General features: G+C 37.4%; 1 protein-coding gene across 2 annotated transcripts; it reads left to right on the top strand.

Annotated features, from left to right (window-relative positions):
* The first annotated feature begins 6,525 nt into the window (after positions 1-6,525).
* Positions 6,526-17,290, top strand: gnrhr4 (gonadotropin releasing hormone receptor 4). Of its 2 annotated transcripts, XM_069163423.1 has the most exons (5): positions 6,526-6,630; positions 7,051-7,682; positions 15,157-15,346; positions 15,453-15,850; positions 15,969-17,290. In XM_069163423.1, the coding sequence occupies exons 2-5, from the start codon at positions 7,167-7,169 to the stop codon at positions 15,978-15,980; spliced, it is 1,116 nt and encodes a 371-aa protein (XP_069019524.1). In that variant the 5' UTR covers positions 6,526-6,630; positions 7,051-7,166; the 3' UTR covers positions 15,981-17,290. The 2 variants fall into 2 exon arrangements, with proteins under 2 accessions (XP_069019524.1, XP_069019523.1); XM_069163422.1 differs by having other exon boundaries at positions 15,453-17,290.
* The last annotated feature ends 5,029 nt before the right edge of the window (positions 17,291-22,319 follow it).

The raw sequence follows: 22,319 nt of genomic DNA, 5'->3' as shown, positions 1-22,319 counted from the left end.
TAATTTAGCATCCAAAACTCGAACTCTTCCTGAATCATTCTCTACTGCCATAATCACTGTGATTCACAAAAAAATAGAGACCCATTAAAGTGCTCCTCTCTTCAACCCATTTCATTATTGAATTTAGATTTTAAATTCATTTCCAAAGACCTGGCAAACAGACTTGGCTAATACTTGCCCAAATTAATAAACCCAGACCAGAGTGGCTTTATTTTGAAACGTTCATCAGCCAATCATTTATGCAGACTCTTCAATATTATCCATCTTACAAAATCTAAAACTGAGCCTAGTGTAGCTGTAGCATTAGATGCTGAAAAGGCCTTTGATAGGCTAGAGTGGCTGTATATATTAAAAGGTTTGGGCAAGTTTGGATTTGGCCATTTGTTTATCGATTGGGTGAAAACCCTTTACCATAAACCCAGAGCCAAAATTACCACGAATGGACAGATTTCGACAGCATTTCCCTTGAGTAAATCAAGTTGACAGGGCTGCCCTTCTGTCTCCAGGACTTTTTGTCCTGGCTAATGAACCACTTGCTTAAGCAATTAGACGGGATCCAGATATAAAGGAGCTCAGAGTGGACCAAATAAATCATAAGATTAATCTCCTGGCAGATGATATAATTCTGTATTTAACAGACCCGGTTAAATCTCTCACTAAATTATAGATGCTACTAAACACCTCTGGTGCTATTTCAGGATACAAGGTCAATTTGGAAAAAAAGTGAAATTATTCCACTAACGAACTTTGATTACACTGAATACCAACAAACAATCTCATTTAAGTGGCTCCCAAATATTAAATATCTGGGAATAATTATAGATTAAGACAAAATTTATTTATACCCATGACTCTAAATTACAAGATTCTGGAGACTTAGCATGACAGAGGAATCCAGCATCTGGAAGATTGGTACGCAAAAAGGACTTCTTGTCTTTTGAACAATTGAAGAGGAAGTATGACTTGTCCAGGAGAACTTTCTTTTGTTATCTCCAGTTAAGATCTTTCTTGAGAACTAACCTGGGCCCTGGCATGACTCTACCTGGTAACTAATGTGGACAAATTACTTCATGAGTGAAATGTATTCCAATTTATTTCTAATATGTACTCCATATTGCTGAATGAGAGCCCAAAGCCAAGATTACATAAATCCAGGGTGAGATGGGAATCGGTATTCTACCTAACCTAAAAAAAATTAATAATAACAAAAAAAAAAATTCCCCTCGGGGATTAATAAAGTAACTACCTAACCTAACCTAACCTAACCTATAACAATTGATGAACAACTCCGGTCAGATTTATGTCAGAACAGTTTGTCAGCCACGGTTAATGCCCGGAACAGACTTGTTCACTATAATTTTCTTCATCAACTGTACCTCACCCCCCAGAAGCTACATAAAAAGCTACATAAATCCAAACCTGAATTGTCAGAAATGTGTTTCAGATGTGGTATGAAAGTTGGCTCCTTCCTACACTGTACCTGGCTTTGCACAAAGGTGAGGCCCTTTTGGCATGACTTTTGTAACACCTTGACTAAGATCACAGGGGTTACCTTTCTGTTTGATCCTGAACTATGTTCACTGGGAAATTTCACAACTCTCAACAACAGATCTTTAACAAAGTCCCAAATTAAACTTGCAGAAATTGCTTTATGTGTGGCCAGGAAATGTACAGCAATGACATGGAAATCTGATTCCCCTACTCTCATCGACAAATGGTCTGTGGAAATTAACAGTTGTATTCGTCTTGAAAAGATTACATATGGTCTCAAAAAAGATATAATCATTTTTTGTTTTAATCTGGCAGCCTTATTTAGAGTATATTGGTACACCACTAACAGTACCATAGGACTGTAACTATTTGGAGCTTCGAGCTAAAATATATATTGTGTCATTGCAGTATCTCTTTGTGCTGTGTCACTCTATGCATTGACTTTTTTGGTTGGTTTGTTTGTTTGTTTTGTTTGAGGGGGAATTATTTATTTACTTTATTTATTTATTTACTTAATTTTATTTCATTAGTTTGTGTATTTTTCTTTCTCAATTTGTAATGTAATCTTCTGCAATGTTTAATGTTCGGTGTTCTGCACGTTCTCTTGAATTGTTAAAATGTTTGAAAATAAAATATTCCCCCAAAAAACCCAGCTGTACGTATCCAGCATGATATGGCCTATACAACTGATGTATGTGACTGAATCGACAAATTGGTTCCATGAAGCAAATTACTGTGTGTTTACTTGCAATGTCGGGTGCAAAGCTGAAATTGAGGCGATAATGTTTGCCATTGCCTGTGGGCAGGATCATTTTTATTTACAGATGAACTCGGGCTTACCACGCTGATTTGTGAAAGGGAGAAGTAGCTCGTTGAGAGGGGGAAATGGAAAATACATGAAATTATGGATGCCCACTCCTTGTTTCTCAACCAGTCTTTCCCTACGTGTTTTAAACTGAAGTGCCTGTATGCATCTGCTCTGAGGGGGTTTAATTCACCAACAAATAACACTAATTCCAGGGAGACAAGTGACTGTCCATTTTGACCACTTACGTGTTCCAAGCCATAATAACCTGCATGAATGTCGACATCACAATGGATAGGTTTGCTTAATAAGAAGAATAAACCTGTACAATAGTCATAGCTGGAGGCTAAACATTTCTCAGCAATGACTTGAAGCTGTCAGATCAATGAAAGAAATGATCCGCCATTGAGTTGGTAACCATTCTCATAGCTGACACTTTCATCTGTGAGATAAAAAAATTGTTTTGTTAAAAGGGATTTCTGTAAAATGTGTCATGTCTGATGTTATTATTATTGGGATTAGACTAAACGTTTTTACTTTAATGTAATACTACAAAATATGTCTCCCACAAATTGGTATAGAACGTGAATCTCTGAGCTTTTGCTCAAAGTGATGTCATTTAATAATTGGGTTGATAATGTAGGCCGTTAATACAGTAAATACACCATATGACACACAAACGTTCTTCATTACTGGGCTCTGGTGGCTGTTGATACATGACCTACTTACTAAATGTGTCAAAGGATAAGCAGACTTTGACCTTTATTCTGGCAGGACTCTGGCACTGGCGATAAACTGTGATGCCTAAAATGTCATCGTATACAAGTTACAGAATTGTATGTTAAAGAGATGTGTACCACAGAACAAATTGAGGCTGGTTTTACACTATAAGCTTCAGGAAGAATTTAACCTGTGACAACTTTTGCTTACCACATAAAAAGCCAATTTCTATTGAGATTATGCTCTCCCAAATTCATGATTTCTGATCAACCAGTGGTTAAAAGAATCAACAAAATTATCAGTAAAATAAGTTTTTTGTTTTACACATGACGCGTTCACATGCAGCGCATAACAATGGAATATTGGCTTGATTATAGGTATTAATATGCTACAACGAAAGGGCTTTCATCCAGATGGTCCCTTACTGCTTAAAATGTGCAACTTGCAACTTTCCCAAAAAACATTTCCACATTTGAACCCTTTACTGCAGTGAGCCAGGAGTGTTGTGAGAAAGTCAGCATCTACTTTAGATACTTTGTGTGAGTGCAACCCAAAGAATGATTTATTGAAAAATATTATCATGCTCCTCTCTGTGGTTGTTTTCCTGGCAATCAAGTTTGGGAGTTTAAGAATAGTCCTTTGCTGCAGCAAAATTTAGCCATAAGCCTCCTGTGGCTCCAAGTTTGAAGTAATTTGGTAAAACATAAATAGGCAATATATATGTACTGTATGTGAGCTTGCATCCCAATATCATAAATCACAAATTTGAATCAGGGGGCTTTACAATTTGTATTTTACACTACATTGTCTATCCTTATTCACTCGACTGAGATGAACAAAAACTACCTCCAAAAAACCTTTATCTGGAAAAAGAAATGTAGGAAACCTCATCTGAGCTGAGGTAGGCAGGTCTGAAGAGAGAAAAAAAACCCACCAGAATATAAAAATACAGCCATCCACCTGCAGCTCTACTCTGTCGTAAGCTCTTCCATCTCTGAATCACTTTGACAATATAATTTATTATGAGCAGTGGTGTGCTGGCTTTCGGGCATAATGGGAAATCTTCTGATAGGCAGATGGACCATCAGATAAATCTATAAAGGTTTTAACTTCATCCTGTCTGCCTCTTTGTTGGTCCTCTCTGTGTGCCTGTCATTCAGAGTGAGCAGGAGATCTGGCTGCAGGCAGTCTGATCCAAGCAGTGAAGTACTGGGTTAAATTTCTTTCCCAGTACACCTTTCATTACCAAGGCATTACCAGACCCAAATTCACCTTCCATTGAGGATTATCTCTGGTCATTGCATCCTGCTGGGTGTAGACCTCGGGTTAATTTTAAAACTATTGGAGCAGCCTTTAACCAATTCGCCCCATTTTCCGTATTTTGTGCGCCAAAACTCTACCACCGTTGAGATTGTTCGAACCATTTCACTGTCATCACACTCAGCCACCCTCACTGGTCGCTGATTGGTCGGCTGAGAAAACTTTAATGCGAAAAGGTGTTTCCAGACTAAAATCACAGCAAAAAATGATTCTGTGAGCAATAGTCAGGCGAAGGTGGGCTACCTCCAATTCCAACTATTAGCAGACTTTCTTTTGCACTCATGTTTTGATATGTCTATTTTCCTGTTTTTGGGTTGCTTTTCCAGTGTAGGCAGTTGTTGCCAGCTGCTGAAATAGCAACTGATGTTTCTGCAGGATTTTTTTTGCCGTTGAATCCGGCCAACTATCTGTAGGGACGTTTGCAGAACAGCCAATATGAACACCCTCTCTCTGAAATGACCTATGATTGGCCCCCGTCAGTGGCTTGATTTTCTACAACCTGAATACTTATAATACAATAAACTAAACGGTAATGATGTAACTTTTGCCCAGTGATGCAAAACAAATGCCCTGCCTATTGCAACAGAGGAGTGATCCCCTTTTCTATATTGGACGGACATGCAATACATATAATCTGGCAACTTTCAGCTGCGGACAACCAGAAGGGACTTGAGCTACATTATCTGCTCACCATGGAGACCTGGAAAGAGGACAAGCACACAATAATCAAATGTCACACACTGACAGATGAAAAGACTAAAAAAAACCATACAAACAGTGGCAGAGACAGAGCCGAGCGCAATATTTACACAACTGACAGAGATAATTTAGGAATATGCAGATGTGTGGAATTTGACACATCAGTGCCCTCATTTGAGTTGATTTAATACTCTCAGACAAATTTACAGAAATCAAATTACCACATCAGGAGCCAGTCAGACAATGGCATCAGTCACTGGCCATTACATTAGTTTAAAATGTATGTTCTAAGAGTGGAATGATTTCCTTTTACTGTTCTGGTGCGTATTTATGTTTCTATTTTTGTTGTGAGATAGTAATATTTAAACTGTACACTGTGTCAACATATGTGACAGAATCTGAAGACTTCAGCTTTGGATATTTGAATATTTGTGATACTTTAAGTTGTTGATTTTATGATTTAACCCTTACTTTGTAAACCTTGCCAGGAAGTGCTGTACAGGAGAGCTACCCTTTATGTTACACCCTCTTTTTCTCCTGTTTTTAGGTGTCGATATAGGAAGCACTGTAAACTTTTTGACTTTACTTTTATTGTGGTTTTGGTTTCTAGTCAGTGTTGTTTTGTTTATTATTTTGGCCTGCGCTCCTCCTTAAGTCAAATTTTGCTTCAAAGACTAGTAGTGGTAGGTTGAAAACTTGAACATGACTTCTCAAATCCTTCATCAGGTATATATTACTCCCCTTTTCCCTGGAACAAAATCTTGAGTCAAAACAAATATGCATTCAGTTGGTTTCTGCATGACAGCAATGGGGCACCTACTACTTCACATTTAATCTTCCTTTTCTGTTTCCTCTTGAAAATACATTTGGTCTGTCACTGTTGAGTCAAGTGTGTCTGTGATGAAAGTGAATTGCGTGTCAGGATGTGACTCAATCTGTTAAAAGCACTGAGTCTACTCTTAATGTACTTGGAAATTGGCTTCTCACCTCTCTTGGCCGCACAGCCAAGAAGAAAACCTGAAGTCTAAGATGTAAAACCACAAGTATTCCTTATATTCCCGGTGCTGTGAAACATCTTGCACCAGATGACTAAATTAAAAATGTCATAAACCGTGTGCCATTTGATAATACCCAAAGCAAATAACAAATCAGTTTTAATACTGTTAATGAGAAGTTTCTCCAGTGAGAAATCAGAGCAAAGTAATGGTCTGCTTATTCCTCTTCCTCTCAAAAAAAAATTAGTTTTTTTTTCTTCCCCTTCCTGTATTGAAATGAGATATTAGCTATGATAAATTCGAGTGCTGCAGTGTAGGATTGGGAGGGGATGTTGATGTGCTTCACCTGTAAGCGAAGAGGAGCCCCCGTGGTTCAGGAATGGATCAGAACAACGCGGCTGAAATTGTCGCTGTCATTTTGCGCGTCAGAGCGGATTAATGAAGCGGAGAAGCAACAGCTGCAGTGGCTGCGGTAGAAACAAGCTCAGTGAGATCCTTATTAACGCTCAGTGGTAACCGATCCTAATTGAAGATAAAATATTTAGCGTCTAAATTGGTAGAATTCGGATTTATTTCCTTTTTCTTCGGAGCAATAACTGGGTAAGATCATACAATTATAAGAAGCTGTGAGTATGTAACCATGAGAAAATTACAGTGCATGATGATTGGAAGTTGAATAAATTATTCCACTTCCATACTGGCGTTTTTTCCCTCACCTGCGTTATATTTGCTGATAGCCTACATTCTTTGCTTTCCTTTTCCATCCTTTATTGTTTATTAGATTGTGATCACTTTGCACGCTTCTGAATACCAGGTAAAAGCTACATTAGGTGGCGCTTGGTCAATGAATGAGCGATAATGTGCTGAATGTGCCAGGAATTCCCAAAGAACTGCTGGAATGATGTGATAACATGTTGCAGGTCCATCGAGCCCACAACATCCGTCTCCTTGTGGCATTAATGAAATATAAATAGAGTCCAACGAAAAGAAATTGGATACATAATCATTTTCTTTTCTCAGTTTTCTCAGTTTAAGTTCCAGTTGGAGATGCAGATGGGCAGGAAAGACGCACTCTAGCCGGGAATATCGTCTTGCTTTTCACTGTGCGCCCCATAAATCAGACCCCGGTGATCATTATGTTCCACCAGCTGACGGATCAAACAGTGAATGGCAGCTGCCAGGAACCCACCTCAGTGTGCAATAAGAGCGCAGATGGAAACGCGCTTCAGCTGCCTACTTTCTCCACCGCCGCCAAAGTCAGAGTAATAATCACCTTCACTCTGTGCGCAGTGTCAGCTGTTTGCAACTTGGTTGTACTGTGGGCTGCCAGCAACGGCGGCAAGCGCAAATCACACGTCCGGATCCTCATAATGAACCTGACAGTGGCGGACCTGCTGGTAACTTTCATCGTTATGCCGGTGGACGCGGTGTGGAACATCACGGTGCAGTGGCAGGCGGGAGACGTCGCCTGCAGGCTGCTGATGTTCATGAAACTAGTGGCGATGTACTCCTGCGCTTTTGTAACTGTGGTCATTAGCTTGGACAGACAGTCCGCTATCCTCAATCCTCTGGGCATCAGTGAGGCCAAAAGGAAGAGCAAAATCATGTTAACCGTGGCCTGGACGATGAGTGTGATCCTCTCACTCCCTCAGGTAAGCCACATTTTTTTGTGTGTTTTCCCATACAACTTCACGTCAATTACCCTTTTACACTCCACCCTACATATTATGCTGTTTAGAGAACATGTCCAGCCTACCCATGGACCATTGCTCTGACAGATTTTAAAGAGGTTCGTAAATAATGTATTTGCAGTAAATGCACCACAAATTGTCACATCATCTTCCCTTCCCACAGTATCCAGTGTTTCCTTTAACTGGAAACTGTTATAGCACTACTGTTCATGAGGACCAGAGCAGGTTAGTGCAATAATTCAACATAAACCCTTATTTGCTATTTCATTATTGATATAATGTCAAAGTGAACAAAGAACTCATCTGGAATCGGGTATACTGGAATCAGGTATACTGGAATCAGGTGCTGGAACGATGTTGAGGAGTGAGCAGAAGTAAAATAGGTCCACTCAAAGCTCCCTAAGCAATTTGTTAATTGACAACAGTAAATGAATTTCATTAGGTGAAAAGACTTTTAAATTATTACCCCTTTATGTGTAATTTAATTGCAATTAATTTGAATTTAACTCAAGTGCCTTCTATATTATATGGCTAGGAATGGCTACTGCCTCACAACGTGCGCCAACTGCCTGATTGAAGTCCCATTCAATAGACAAGAGTCGGCTTAATTTTTCATATAATTAACTGAATGAGTAAACAGAAAATCATATCTTGTTTTAATGAAGATTCATGCTCTTGACCACTGAAGCCACGAAACGTGTCTCTTGGTCAGCTGTGTTGTACTTTGACCTGGTTTCAACTGTCTGAAACAGAAACATGATTTCACCCAAAAAAAATTACACCAAAATTGCACTGCATGAGCGTATCTGTACGGTCAGACCCCTTGTTGCACCATTCCACCCATCTTAGCGCAACCGGGCTCGTGTTGAGCCACAAAAATAGCAACTCCACAAAAATGCAGGAAAAAATGCCCCTTGTGCTGTACCAAATTGCAAAATGCTTGTATCTGCGCTTTAACCAGCTTGCACTGATACGAAAATAGGGCCCACCCTGTAAATGCTGATGAGATTTTCGAAGAGTAAATATCTCTACATGTGAGACTTTTCTCCTTACAAAAGTGGCTAAACTTCTGGGGAGGCCATTGGACATATGACTTATTACATAGAAGGAAGTCGAGGTGGATGGATGGGTCAATACAATTCTGGAGACCGAGTTTGTTTACTGTTACCAACAGTCAAGGTGCATTTTCTATTACCTTGTCATTTGCAAGTGACTTTAACCTTTCAAATGTTAATTGTAAAAAAAACAAAACCAAACCTTTACCACAGTGATTGTGGTTAAGGTTGTGTAAACAGCGATTTGGTTTAGACAATCTGTGTTGTTCTGTCCACTTAGGTGAAAAACACCCATTAGTGTTGGTAATGAAATATTTTATCTTTTGATTTAAAGGGCTTGTTTGGACATGTTCACAAAAAATTGAAATGATCATTCAACATTTTGACAAACACGCTTGCTTTCTTGCCCAGAGCTGAATGAAAAGATCAACACTGTCAAATGTGTCTTCTAAATATAAAGCTACAGCTAGGAGATGGCCATCTTGCCTGCCTTGGTATAAATTTAACAACATTTGGCAAATAAACATCCACAAATCCAGATTAAACAAGATAAGCAGATTTATTTAAATTTGAAAAGAGCCAGGCTGATTCTGTCTGTTTACAATCTTTATGCAAAGCTAAACCAACTGTCTCCTGGCATAAGATTCATATTTTGTAATTGTTTTCATTATCTTATCTTGCTGTATATTTATGCAGCTTGTTTTAATACTTTTGAGTTTGTATTTCTTTTTTTGTCTTTTTTACTGTAAAGCCCTTTAACTGTCGAAGGTGCTATAAATACAATTTACTATTCTGTGATAGGTATCAATTTTCTTATTACACTCTCAGCAATAAAAGTGAAAGACCCTATTTCCTGTTATTATTTAAACCAAGAAGAGAGATCAGTTTCACAGGATGTAGAACTGAACAGGAAAATGAACAATTGTATTATGTGAGCAGAATTCTGGCACTTATTCAAGCATTTCTTTTGGGGGTAAGGTTGTAGCTCTGCATAGGGCTTTATTCTCTTATAGAATTCATTGTTTAAAGAGCACACCTGATAATACACAACAAGCAGTTGTCTGCCTCAATGATTCACCATTTTAGAGTTCAGAGTTTTCATGTTTTCTACGGCTGCCTAGACCAATTCGCTGTGTTGGAAATGGTGGATGTGATCTTTGCGTGTCCCAGCCAGTATTTGTTTTCTTATCCACAGGTGTAGAGTAGTGATTATCTTGGCCACTATATGTAACTAACTAAAAGTCCTGGAGCTCCAGAGCCCTTCTCTTGAAATAGGAATGTAAAAGACGACACACACCATTAACATGAAAGGTAAAATAGGCTTGTTGAATTTCACTGAAAGGGGAGATGAAGGTTAATTTAAATTTAAATCTGCAGAGGGAAACAAACAGACAATATTCAAGTAATCAAGGAAAAAAAATCTTGTGAAACATAAGAAATGCAGCTCGCTCACTGAATCGGCAGTGTTGCTTCCCATGCAGTTTGTGAAAAAACAATTTAGGAAAGCTAAAAGGCACACTTTGCTTTTATTCATGTTGCACAGCAAAACACCCTCATCTGTTATACAGGGTTTCATTGTAAGACTTGAGTGCACACCCATGCATTTTTCGCAGCACCTAAACCACTATAGCTTCACTTTAAGCTTAATTTGCCCACAACCCCCCACCACAACCTCAGGACCTAAGCTCCCCGAAACCTATAAAAAAAACAAAACCCTGTTATGTTCAAAGTTTTGTGTATAACTGAAGTAATTGAAGTTTTATTCTTGAAACACAGGATGCAGGACAATCAATAAGGGGTTTGCGTTTCTCCAGCATATATAAGCACACGGTTTAAGTCACTGGTTGCCAAAATGCATGTAGCCTGGTGCACTTTAAAAGGCACAACACTATATTAAGGGATCCTTATTTCTTGACTACTCTCACAATATGAGAGTAGTGTTGAATTGATGAATATAAATGTTCATCAAAGATTATAATCCTAGGCTAATTTAAAGCACCTGAACACATCTAAATCAGCAAAAAAAAAGCTGATGCCGAACCCAGTACATGAGCTCAGTGTACGAAGTCAGTACATAAACTGCAGGGCATTGATAGTGCATAAACTCTCTATATAAATCCAGTAGAGAAACAATGCATATGCTAAATGCAATAACTTAATGTGTTGACTCATTGCTTAAAAAAAATGCATAAACAATGAGTACATTAAATAGTGCATGAAATAGTAAACAATAGGGCATAAACAACTCATTAAAAAAAACCAAATGCATAATGAGCTGTAGTGTTAACTTTTCTATGGACACAAAATGTAAATAAATAAACAAAATCATTTACTGTCAGTGCCACGACAACATGTAACATTTTGTATGTTAATATCAAATAAAATTATGCTGTAGACTATTCAGGAACCAAATAAACACAGCTCCTCCTGTGTGCATCTGGCTGTGGCTCAGCTCAGCATGAGGATGATTAATGCAGTAGATGAATGAAGCATATTTAGAGATCACAGCACCTTCAAAACTTGGATATACCAAAACGATTTTGAGCTTCAAATGGAGAATTTCAAAGTAATAGAGATTCACCGTTCAGAGTTTGAAATATATTTTTTCCTTCAATCTATTTAACTGACATGTTTGATTTCCTCAGCCACATCCAGTGACCATGGACCGCACAGAGTAGCAGAGGTCCAGATGTAACTAATAAACTTCTACTATACACTGTGTATTTTGGACTATTTGATGATAGAGCCATAGCTGAGAACACAGTCCATAGTCATGTCCTCAGCTTTTTTTCTAGGCATTTGAGGATTTTAATAACTCAAGAATCTGCTCATATTCTTTGATTACAGGCATAATTACACATTGTGGGGTTTCCAGAGGTGGTCCAGATATTCCACAAGCCAATATCTTTCAACGTGAGACTGTTCTTTGTAGGGGCCATAGAAAATACAACTCTTATACAGTGACAAAGTCAGGAAAAGGTGGAGTTTGGGGCAGATTGATGGCTCAACAAAATGCTGGTTTAAAACAGAAGACCCTTCATTCACCTTTACCAACAGAGAATGCTGGGTTGTTTTAACTTTGAGAAAAATAGTTCCCTTTCCTGAACCAGGTGATTATTATTGACAGTGAAGGTCCTTTTAATCATACAAAATTAATCTTACCCTTGTCCTTATTGACTCACTTTTTTCATTTTAAAGAGTCTGAAAGGAATTCGAAGTCCTGTCTTAGCCGCTCCTGGTGCTGTACATCTGAAACCTTATTTTTTATTGGTCACAGCAACAGAGGTGATTGCTGCTGCTGCTGCTGCAAAAAAAACAACCTGTCCTCTTTATCTGCAGGTTGAATCTGTAACCTATTTTTCCAAATAGTGCCTGTCAGTGATGTCTGCCTTATTAACTGTAACCCAGTGTGTACAGTACAGTGTAACGCCTTTACTTATGCACTGCAAGGAAATACAATGAACAGCTGACCTCTGACAAACCATTCTTCAAGAGTTCTTTGAAATGCAAACAGTTCTAACAAAACGTTTTTCCTCTATATTATTTTTTATCTTTGAAAGATCAAAAGGAAAGAAGTCCCTGCAAACTATTTTGCATATTAAAGTGATGTTGCGGCAATTAGGTCCTTCAACTTTCATCAGACAACAATCAGAACAAATCTAAACTCAGAGACTTTGATTGATGTACAAAAAAGATTTGTAGGGATGGTTTTAATTTTTAACTCATGCATATCATCATTATTTAATAGCTTAATGACAAAGGAACAGGGGGACCTTTAGTCACCTGTATCATCAACAGGTGTAATAAAGGAGCTGCTGGAACACTAGACTGAGTATTGGGGTCTTTCAGTATCATCTGTCACTGTCTTTGCTGTGGAAGGTCACAAGATTGAATCTCAATTTATAAATGTAATATGGTCACAGAAAAAGTCAAGAAATAACTGATACATGGACATATAACACTATCATGAGACATAAAAGCAAAGTTTCTTACACAGATGTAGCAGCCATTTAAAGATATTTCTCTTCTTTATTTGATAGTTGAGTTGTTAGACTACAGCCATGAAATGAAAAAGATATTTCATATGAAAATAAACCGTATCTTTATTTATTTCACTTGGGATGCTGTGGTGATTTTACCTTGACCTTCACTTGTCAGTGATTTTAATCCCATATGGAGCAAGTATGTGGGTAAAGAGGTATGATTGTATTTGCAACGGACGTCAGAAATAATGGTATCCTATGGAAAGTGTAAGTCACACAGAAAGATGTCAGTCTGTGCTTCATGTCTGCATGTTAAGTCCTGACTGACTTATCACTCAGAACTGTGACTTTTGACTCACATTCACCTCACACAGTATCTTTACTTCACCTTGAAGTCACCTGCATCTACCTTATGAGTGCTTTTTCACTTTGGGATTTCTTTTGACTTTGCGTCTATGTGTTTTGCAGAGAACTGCCTGTAATTTCCCCAATGCTTAAAATGTCATCTGCAATCAATTTCTAAGGGGCACAGTGAATATTTAATTCCCTTGCTCGCCCTATAATGTGAATCCCATCCAAAATTGGTCTGAAGCTATATATAATCAAGCTTTGCAACATAAGTGTCACTGGGATCACAGTGTGATTTGTGGTACAGACAGCTGGAGCCCCTCAGCATTGGAACATGTTGTCCAAGACATTATTTCATGCAGTGGCTAAAAGGCAAGTGGAAAGGCTTCCAGCTGTGTAGTTGATTTATAGATCATAACATGAAGCTTGGTGGGTTCTTTGCCTAATGACTTGTGGATACCCTACTACTCCAACTAATGGTAGTACTAGTGGAACCCAATGAGAGCTTCATTATCTGCTTTTTGCCTTTATTTGACAGAACATGGTGGAGCAGCAGACAGGTAATGAGGAAGGGAGAGAGGGATACAACAAAGGTATTATGTATTATCCATGTATTATTTTGATTTACTTTTGAAACTTTGCTATAACATCTAAACAGAAAGCTTCATTTCTTTCAATCAGAAAGTCTTCTTAAAGAGATCAAACTACTGCAAATGAACCTAAGTGATATGACAGTGAAACCACTTCAGCCTCTGTAAGCTAGACAGCAAGCCAATTGTCTTACTTCACCTCATGCATGTATCACACCGTAGAACGTTAAGACGATTTCCTGGTGGGAAGACTCCTGCACCCAGCAGCTAATCTTCTGTCTTTGTGTTTGTCCTCTTATTACAGGAGCGATTAAACACGGAGAAGATTTAATGTGCCAAGAATAATTACATCTTTCATTTAAATAAATGTACACTGTTTATATGTAAATAATAGTCCTCCGCACAGCTGCGAGTTCAATCATCAATGCTGTGTTTGTGCTGAGCTGAAGCAGGAAAAAAATGCAGAGATTGTTATTCAACAGAAAAATCCAGTGTTCAACAGGGATGTTTAATTTATTAAAAGTGAAAGAACCATGCATTTGACTGAGCGACACCTTCAGGTTTGCTCATTATTTTTCATTCAGATTGTGCCATTCATATCTATATATAAATATCTATATCTATATCTATATATATATATATATATATATATAAAATATATATCTATATATATAAAATATATATATATATATATATATATATATATATATATATATATATATATTGTGCCATTCATATCTATCTATAAATATATATATAGATAGATATGAATGGCACAATATATATATATATATATATATATATATATATATATATATATATAAATGGCACAATTCCCTGGGTATTTCATGGCTGAACAGTTGAATAAAGTGTGGAACATTATTCAGGTGATCAGTAACATCTTTGAGTTGGTGTCCAGCTGCCTATTAATTGCAGATATATATACACATTTAAATATTTTTAATAATAATTTATATAAATAGCTTATATTCTAATATGCCGTCTTAATTTCTTTTAATTGGTCTGAACCTTTCAAAAACTGCTATCGCACTGCAAACAAACTGAACCATGGTTCGATGTGAAGATAGACCTCCTTTGTTGGACCACCTGTTGGTCCAGACTGTGGTCCACCCTAAGATGTTTTCCTTTTAAAACGTACAACTCTGGGTACAGTTATGCCCAGTATCCACACAACTTTAAAAAAATACTTTTAGCCTGGATAGGTGGTCGTCTCTCTGGAACATTTTAAATTGTAATGTGTTAATCTAGAGAACGTAGACAAACAACATATTTTGTTGTTTAATTTGGTGGACTTGTACAGTCCTACTGAATCAGCTGACCCATCAATAATTCGATTCTGATTTAAAGGGCGTTAGAAAACCTCCTCTTGTCTCATCCAAGATATATATAGGGATTGACGCATCCCTGATGATGGGTTGTTTTGTCTTTTTCCATACAGATGTTTATATTTCACAATGTGACCATCACAGTCCCAGAGAACTTCACTCAGTGCACCACCCATGGCAGTTTTGTCCAGCGCTGGCAGGAGACCCTCTACAACATGTTCACTTTTATGTGCCTCTTCCTCCTGCCTTTGGTCATCATGATCTTTTGCTACACACGAATCCTTGTTGAGATATCCAGTAACTGTAAGTCTGTAATGCTTTTTATTTTTGCAAAATTTGCTGTCAAATTATGTTTTCTGCAACACAAGGAGTTGGTGCATGATAGTGATAGTCTTTTCTTCTCTTCTAGTGCTATCTAGAGATGTTCATCTTCGCCGTTCCCACAACAATATCCCCAAAGCTCGGATGAGAACTCTTAAGATGAGTATCGTTATTGTGACTTCATTCATCATCTGCTGGACCCCGTACTACCTGCTCGGCCTGTGGTATTGGTTGTTTCCTGAAAAAATGGAGGAGACAGTCTCTCACTCACTGACTCATATGCTGTTTATCTTTGGCCTCTTCAATGCATGCCTCGACCCCATCACCTATGGCCTGTTTACCATTCATCTTCACAAAGGTCTGCAGAGAGTTCGCCGAAGATCACACTCAAGGACTGAATTAGAAAACAACACTTGCCTTATACAAATGACTCGCCTGTCATTTCACAGGCACATCGGCTCAGGTGGCCACAATACACAAACAGAGGTGAATGACAACAACAGCACAAAAGACAACTCAAGTCCTAACATCCCAGTGACCAAGATATAATAGCTTAAAAAATGTCAATATCATTTACTGTTTTTTTTTTTTTCTTTCTTTACAGATTTTGCTTTGAAATGCTGAAGCTACACAAATTTGTGAGACAAATCTCTTGAGTTCTATTCCATTGATTTAATCAGTGTTGTATGATCGCCCTGGTTTGTTCATCCTCCGAAACAGTGGCATATGCTGGATGCCAGTGATCCGATTTTGACTCAAGACTGCACAGTAATACATGCCATTGCTCTCATGCAGCATTTACAAAACCACTATGTTTTGCTGAGAGCGAAGCAGTACATCAAAGGGTGTCTCACACACTACTGATCTACGGGAGACTTGTGGGTTTCAATTTAGGTTGAGCTGATGATCAATCACCTTCAAGTATCCATAAATTCACTGAAAATGCACGTTCCTGCACCACTTGGTGACATGGGTTTACAAGAGAACTTTGATTGTCAATCAACTCATTGGATTTACACTATCTCACACACACTCATACACACTACAGACAACTACCAGGGTTTAGTGAGTAAGCCTATCATTTCTTGTAACATTTCCTGTGTGAAAGAAACTACAGAAACAATTTGTGTGCATATGATTAAAAAGAAAACATTAGACCTAAACTCTTTGATTAAAAACCTTTGCCACTCTGATAAAATGGAGGTATGTCACAGGGGTAACTGATGTGTAATGTGATGTCTTACTTTGCTGTTGGTCATATTTACATCTTTGATTGATTTTTTTTGTTTGCGTCAGGACATGGTCTTCTGCTAATCATCAATTGTTGACTGAAATTTGCTCTTAATTATCATTCATGGGGTTTTGTGCGCATTGTAAAAAAAAAAATTTTGTTCCATTACAGCAATGACTGTTGTGTGATGGTCATATTTAACCATTACAGCCTTTAAATAAATGTTATGCCATGCAGTGTTATGTATTGAATGTACCCGTGCAGCTTGCTGTTGATGTCTTTATTGAATGCTTAATTAGTCCAAGATCAATTGTGTGTCTACTTCGTTGCACAAAACTCCTACTGGAGATAACGTTCTATAAAGTATCCAGTATTCAGCATGCCATTTGGATATTTTATGCTAGTACAAGTGGTATTAGCTAATTATGTTGTGAATTGTGTTGCTTTCTGTGGCCAAAAAAGTTTGATAAGAAAACCACTTAATTTAAAACTTTGCAGTTCAGTACTATTGGAGTGTTATCAGTTTATCATCAATGGTATCAGATTATGTGCTTATCCAAAATGCTGTTGCATTACCAACACTCCATCTCCTCAAAAAAGAGTGATCAATAACATTTGTTTGCATGATATTGCTTCTTTTCTGCAGGTAATTCAAGATATTGTAATGTGTTTATTTGTTGAATAAAAAACTGAGAAGCTTGATCCAAGTTGGAGACAGATTTATCAGAGTTTTTTTTTATTTATTGCCCTTCATCCTTAATTATATAATATATTGCTGCATTCCCTAGAAGTCTGAGACTGAGAAGAAATGTCCAGAAACTGGTAGGGTAAACAATTTCAGAAAATGTTTTTTTTTCCCCGAGTTGTTGAGAAACTTTCAATCAGACTGTTTTTCTCTTGAGTGCATTATTGGCTTCTGATCAAAATCAATCCATGTAAACTGAGCAAGCTCCATCTGTTGACAAATATAAAATATGATAAAATGCTCCAACACAGCAACTAAATAGAGTTTTCAGTGAGATTATTTTCTTGTAATTAAAAACTGTTTCCAAACTCGAGAACGAAATGTAATCTTGGTACTGTGAGTTTACCTTGTCCCTAACCCTGCTATTATTTCTGTGGCCACTGACAAAAAGTTTCCAGCCCAAGTAAAAACCTCAAAATGTTGCATTTATGCAGTAGGTGTTACAGCTGACTGGACCAGAGGCATGAAAAAACGGCCAGATTTAAATCGGTGGTTAAACATTAACTGTCTACCATCCTTAATCCCATCCTGAAGCAGTGGCAATCAGGTTGTGATCAGGCTATTGCACAACTACTGTACTCGGTGAAGAACAATAATCCTATAATAAGCCGATTTTCTCTAACCGTCATAAAATTATGAAAAGCAATTACAAGGTAATTAGATACAATTTCATGGAAGAATGTATATCGACAGTGTCTCTCTTTATTTAATTGGGTCTTTAGTCAGATTTAACATTCACTGTAAAAATCATGAACTAATCTCCTCCGATATGCCCACTGCCAAAAATGTGATTTTTCTTAAAGTCTTTATTAGAAATTTATAAAATGAAAAAGTGCGGATGATTATATTAATCCAGGGGCAATGTTCATAAAATCTTAAAAGATGGCATTATGTCAAGATATTTCTGGATTTCACAATCATCACTTAATCTCGAGTGGAACTTTACTGTGGTTTATTAATATAAACCTTAATCCAAAAGTAAAAAGTTACTCCCACTGCCATTTACTATCTAAAGAATTGTTATTTAGCCTGCAAATGAATGTTTCAGCACACCAGATGCAAACCACTTTTAGGATGGGCCACATTCTGCACTGACCATACCCGTAGAAAATGGTTGTCCTTTAATCAAAAAAAAAAAAAAAGGATCCACAGAACTGATCTGATTATGGGCTACTATCTTTAATGAATATGGATATCAAGCAACATTCGGAAGCGTGAGCCTCCTATAGTCCTGGTCAGAATTGTTGGCATCCCTAAGTTTGAAGAATATCTACAGAAATACAAAATTTAACCAATTGTGGATAACAAAAATATTTCAATAAAATGTCCAATGCTACTTAATAAAACCATAACCAAAAAAAACTTGAAAAGGAAAAACTGAATAATAGTAAAATAATGCAAACATAATGGGCTTGATTTTCTAGGATCTCAAATACAGGGTACTAAATTGCTTGTTTATTCCAAAACTTTGCATATTTATTTTGTACCCGTTTTGCGGATGATTTACTAAGAGTAATTGCGTCTTTACTTTCAGGTGCAAATTGTTCTACTTAAATGAGGGGTTTGCGTAAAGCCATCGTCCACTGGTTAATGCAGGTATTGGGAACACTCAAAATTAAGCACATGGGAGTCTTGTTTTTTTTTTAATTTCGTTTAAGGAACTCTTCAAAAGGGTGCCAATAATTGTGTCCAGTGTAGATCATTTTGTGTCTGTATCTTTTATTTCACTACATCAAAGCATTTTTATTTTACTATTGTTTCATAACTTGGGACATTTCATTAAAAAAAAATTCCAATTAGTCAAATTGGGTTCATTTGCAATAATTTCTGCAGATAATAAAAACTCTGTCCTTAATATTCAGATGTGTCAATAATTCTGACCAGGTCTGTAAGTATAAAAATCCACCTTGCTTCAGACGGTACAAGCATTTTCATATAATTGAGTTCTCTTATACACTGATTTCTATGCCCTTTCTCTCAATTCGGCACACTGCTAAGTTTGGTTAACATTTAATTGCTGATTCAAATTCTTCATTTAAACCACACATCTATGGTGTTGACAGGGAATACATGTTATTTAATTATCTGTAATCTCATAGCTGCCGCCACCATTGCCCTTCTTCCCCTTCGTTATGTGCGCTTTCTCTTTAACCTGTGGCCCAGGCTGTCTAACAATCAGTGAGCTTTGGACTGATTATATATATATATATTTCTATGCCCTTATATATATATATATATATATATATAAAACACTAAAACCGTTATTTCTCTTTAGATTAGATTAGACTTTATAAATCCCACAGTGGGGAAATTGTGTTAATGAATAAATACACACACACACACACACACACACACACACACACACACACACACACACACACACACACACACACACAAACAAATAAAATAAAATAAAATAAAATAAAATAAAATAAAGATAAATAAATACAGCTTGGACGATGAATGGAAAGTGACAGGTGCTGTGGAATGAAATGACCAGTGCAACATTATTTTATTGTGGTGTTGACAAGTCTGACTGCTGTAGGAACAAACGACCTGCAATAGCGCTCTTTCCTACACTGAGGATGAAGCAGTCTGCCACTGAAGGAGCTGCTTAAAGCTCTTACAGTCTCTTAGAGGGGGTGAGAGGTGTTGTCCATGATCGATGTCAGCTTGGCTAAGATCCCCCCCCCCCCCCCCCCTATGGACTCCAGGGAAATGTCCAGGACAGAGCTGGCCCTTTTGACCAGCTTGTTTATTTTCCTCCTGTCCCTCTCTGTATCTGCACAGCCCCAGCACCACCACCGCATAAAAGATGGCAGACGCCACCACACATGGTGATGATATATTGCTCTTTATTCTGCATGTCCCTGTCTCTTCCCCAAACCTCTTAACATGTCCAATAAGTTTATCCAGATCTTGGTATGTAACTGAGGTAAAAATGCTTTACTGCCACTCCATACTAGACAGATGATGAATAGATGACTATCCAATAATTATTTTGTTCAGAACATCGAATACTTTCTGTACCTAACAGAACATGCCACTATCTTCCAGGAATTCCAATGACCAAGTTATTCAATTTAATTTCATTCACAGTCCATTATTTCACTTTTTCAACTGTGTCTCTATACCAATTCCGTCTTCTCTGTCTTGTCATCTTCCAATATTTGGCTAATTTAGCAATTTAAAATGATACGTCATATAATGTAGTGTGTAGTAGGCCTTGTCCTCCCTTCTCCTAAGGAGCACATAGTTTACTTCATTAAATCCTAGTTTTCTTCTCTTCACGTATGAACTGTTTAACATATCCTCACACCACTAAAAGATAACAGCTGGTATTGTGATTGGCAACATCATAGTTGCCATATGATTGAATTGATGTGCTACTTTAATTTGTATGTTAACTTTTCCCCACAGTGTAAGTTTGATCCTCTCACACTTGTCAAAACCTGCTTTAATTTTTTATAACATGGATTCAAATTCAGGAAGGGCAGCTCTCTCTGATCTTAACAGAGTCTGATTTCAAGATACTTCATGTATTTCTATGGCCTCATAATTATTCTAATTAATTGTGTTGCCTGAGAGACTAGAATACAACTGAATGGCTTTCATTAAGCACAGCTCAGATTTTGTCTGTGTGAAGCAATAGTTTGTGTTCCTGGCCAATGTCCTCAAATCTGTTGATATCATTATTCATCCTAATATTAACAGCCAATGTTTTTAGAAAATGTATAAACAGCCTCAGGCTCAGAGAACAACCATGATGGATCCCAAAAAGAGGGTGTTATAACCCCATAGAGTATCACTGCAGTCTTTGGTTCTTTAGTATCTTAACCCACTAAGAAAGGTAAGGACCAAACTCAAATGTGATAAAGTGGAGAAAATAAATACCTTTTTTCTTGCTAACAAAATTGGATCTGTGCTTTATAAAACCCACTTACTGTAGGAGGAATGTATAATGATTAAGTAAGGCATGTTGTAGATGTGGTGACAGCACTTCAAATCATATTTCACAGTCCAGTTTGAGAAGACAAATGGGACTAAAGTTAAATGGGTCTGGTATGTCTCCTCCCTTCTTGAAAATTGAATATATGCAGGCTTCATTGAATGTTTATGGCACATGACCTTTTTCAAAAGCCTCCTGATAAACCCTCCACAGAACTGGAACAAGTGTCCATATGCTCCATAAAATATTCCACCGATCCATCAAAACCTGGTGATTCCCTAGTTTTCATGAGAGAACTTACCTGTCAGTCAGTGTTGTAGAAAAGGAGTTCTTGCTCCCTTTAGTTACTGTAGTACTGATAATGTCTACAAATTCCGGTAGAATTGCTACAATACTTTATTTAAGTCTTTAGCTAAAGTTGTTCATCAGGCTGAAATAGTGTTTGAGGAGTCCTTTTCTTTCACTTGTTTGGGTAATATTTTCACTTGCCCCAGTATTTTGCCAAATCCATGTGTATTGAACTGCAAGAGTTTAAATATTTCCAATTATAATGTCTCTGCCACCCTTAGTTGACAATACTAGGTGCCCTGCCACAATGTGGAAATACAGGCTTGAAGAGGAACACTTCAAACACCAAGAATAAATCGAACAAAACAAAAACTAAAGTAAGTCCGAACCACACAATGTCTGACAGTTGCTCTTAAGCTGTCATGTCGCTCACCACCTTTATTGGACATTTAACGCACACCTTCATTGTGGTCGTTGATTGTCTATGCCAGGGGTGTCCAAACTTTTTTCACTGAGGGCCAAATACAGAAAAATATACGAAAGGCTGGGCCACTATTAAACTTAACAAAATCAATCAAATGTAGGTAAATTATGCTTGATGATTGAATATGCTTAAATAAAAAAACAGCCTACATAACTACTTTCCATTAACGGGTTTTCATTCATTTTGTTACAAAAAGGGTCAACAGCTCATTCTCAAAACATCGGCCTCAGATTGCTTTTTAGTCAGGGTGGTGATCCC

This window comes from Embiotoca jacksoni, unplaced genomic scaffold (genome assembly GCF_022577435.1).
Source record: "Embiotoca jacksoni isolate LCO1_2020_lvr unplaced genomic scaffold, fEmbJac1.0.p SCAF_3, whole genome shotgun sequence".
Lineage (NCBI taxonomy): Eukaryota > Metazoa > Chordata > Actinopteri > Embiotocidae > Embiotoca > Embiotoca jacksoni.
This window is presented reverse-complemented; position numbering and strand designations above follow the sequence as displayed.

What these genes read in the sequence shown, in the direction of transcription:
- gnrhr4 (XM_069163422.1), top strand. Translation starts at nt 7,167, where the DNA reads ATGTTCCACCAGCTGACGGATCAAACAGTGAATGGCAGCTGCCAGGAA. An exon ending in TGATCCTCTCACTCCCTCAG is followed by an intron (nt 7,683 to 15,156) that starts GTAAGCCACATT and finishes TTTTCCATACAG; the next exon opens with ATGTTTATATTTCACAATGT. An exon ending in TGTTGAGATATCCAGTAACT is followed by an intron (nt 15,347 to 15,452) that starts GTAAGTCTGTAA and finishes CTTCTCTTCTAG; the next exon opens with TGCTATCTAGAGATGTTCAT.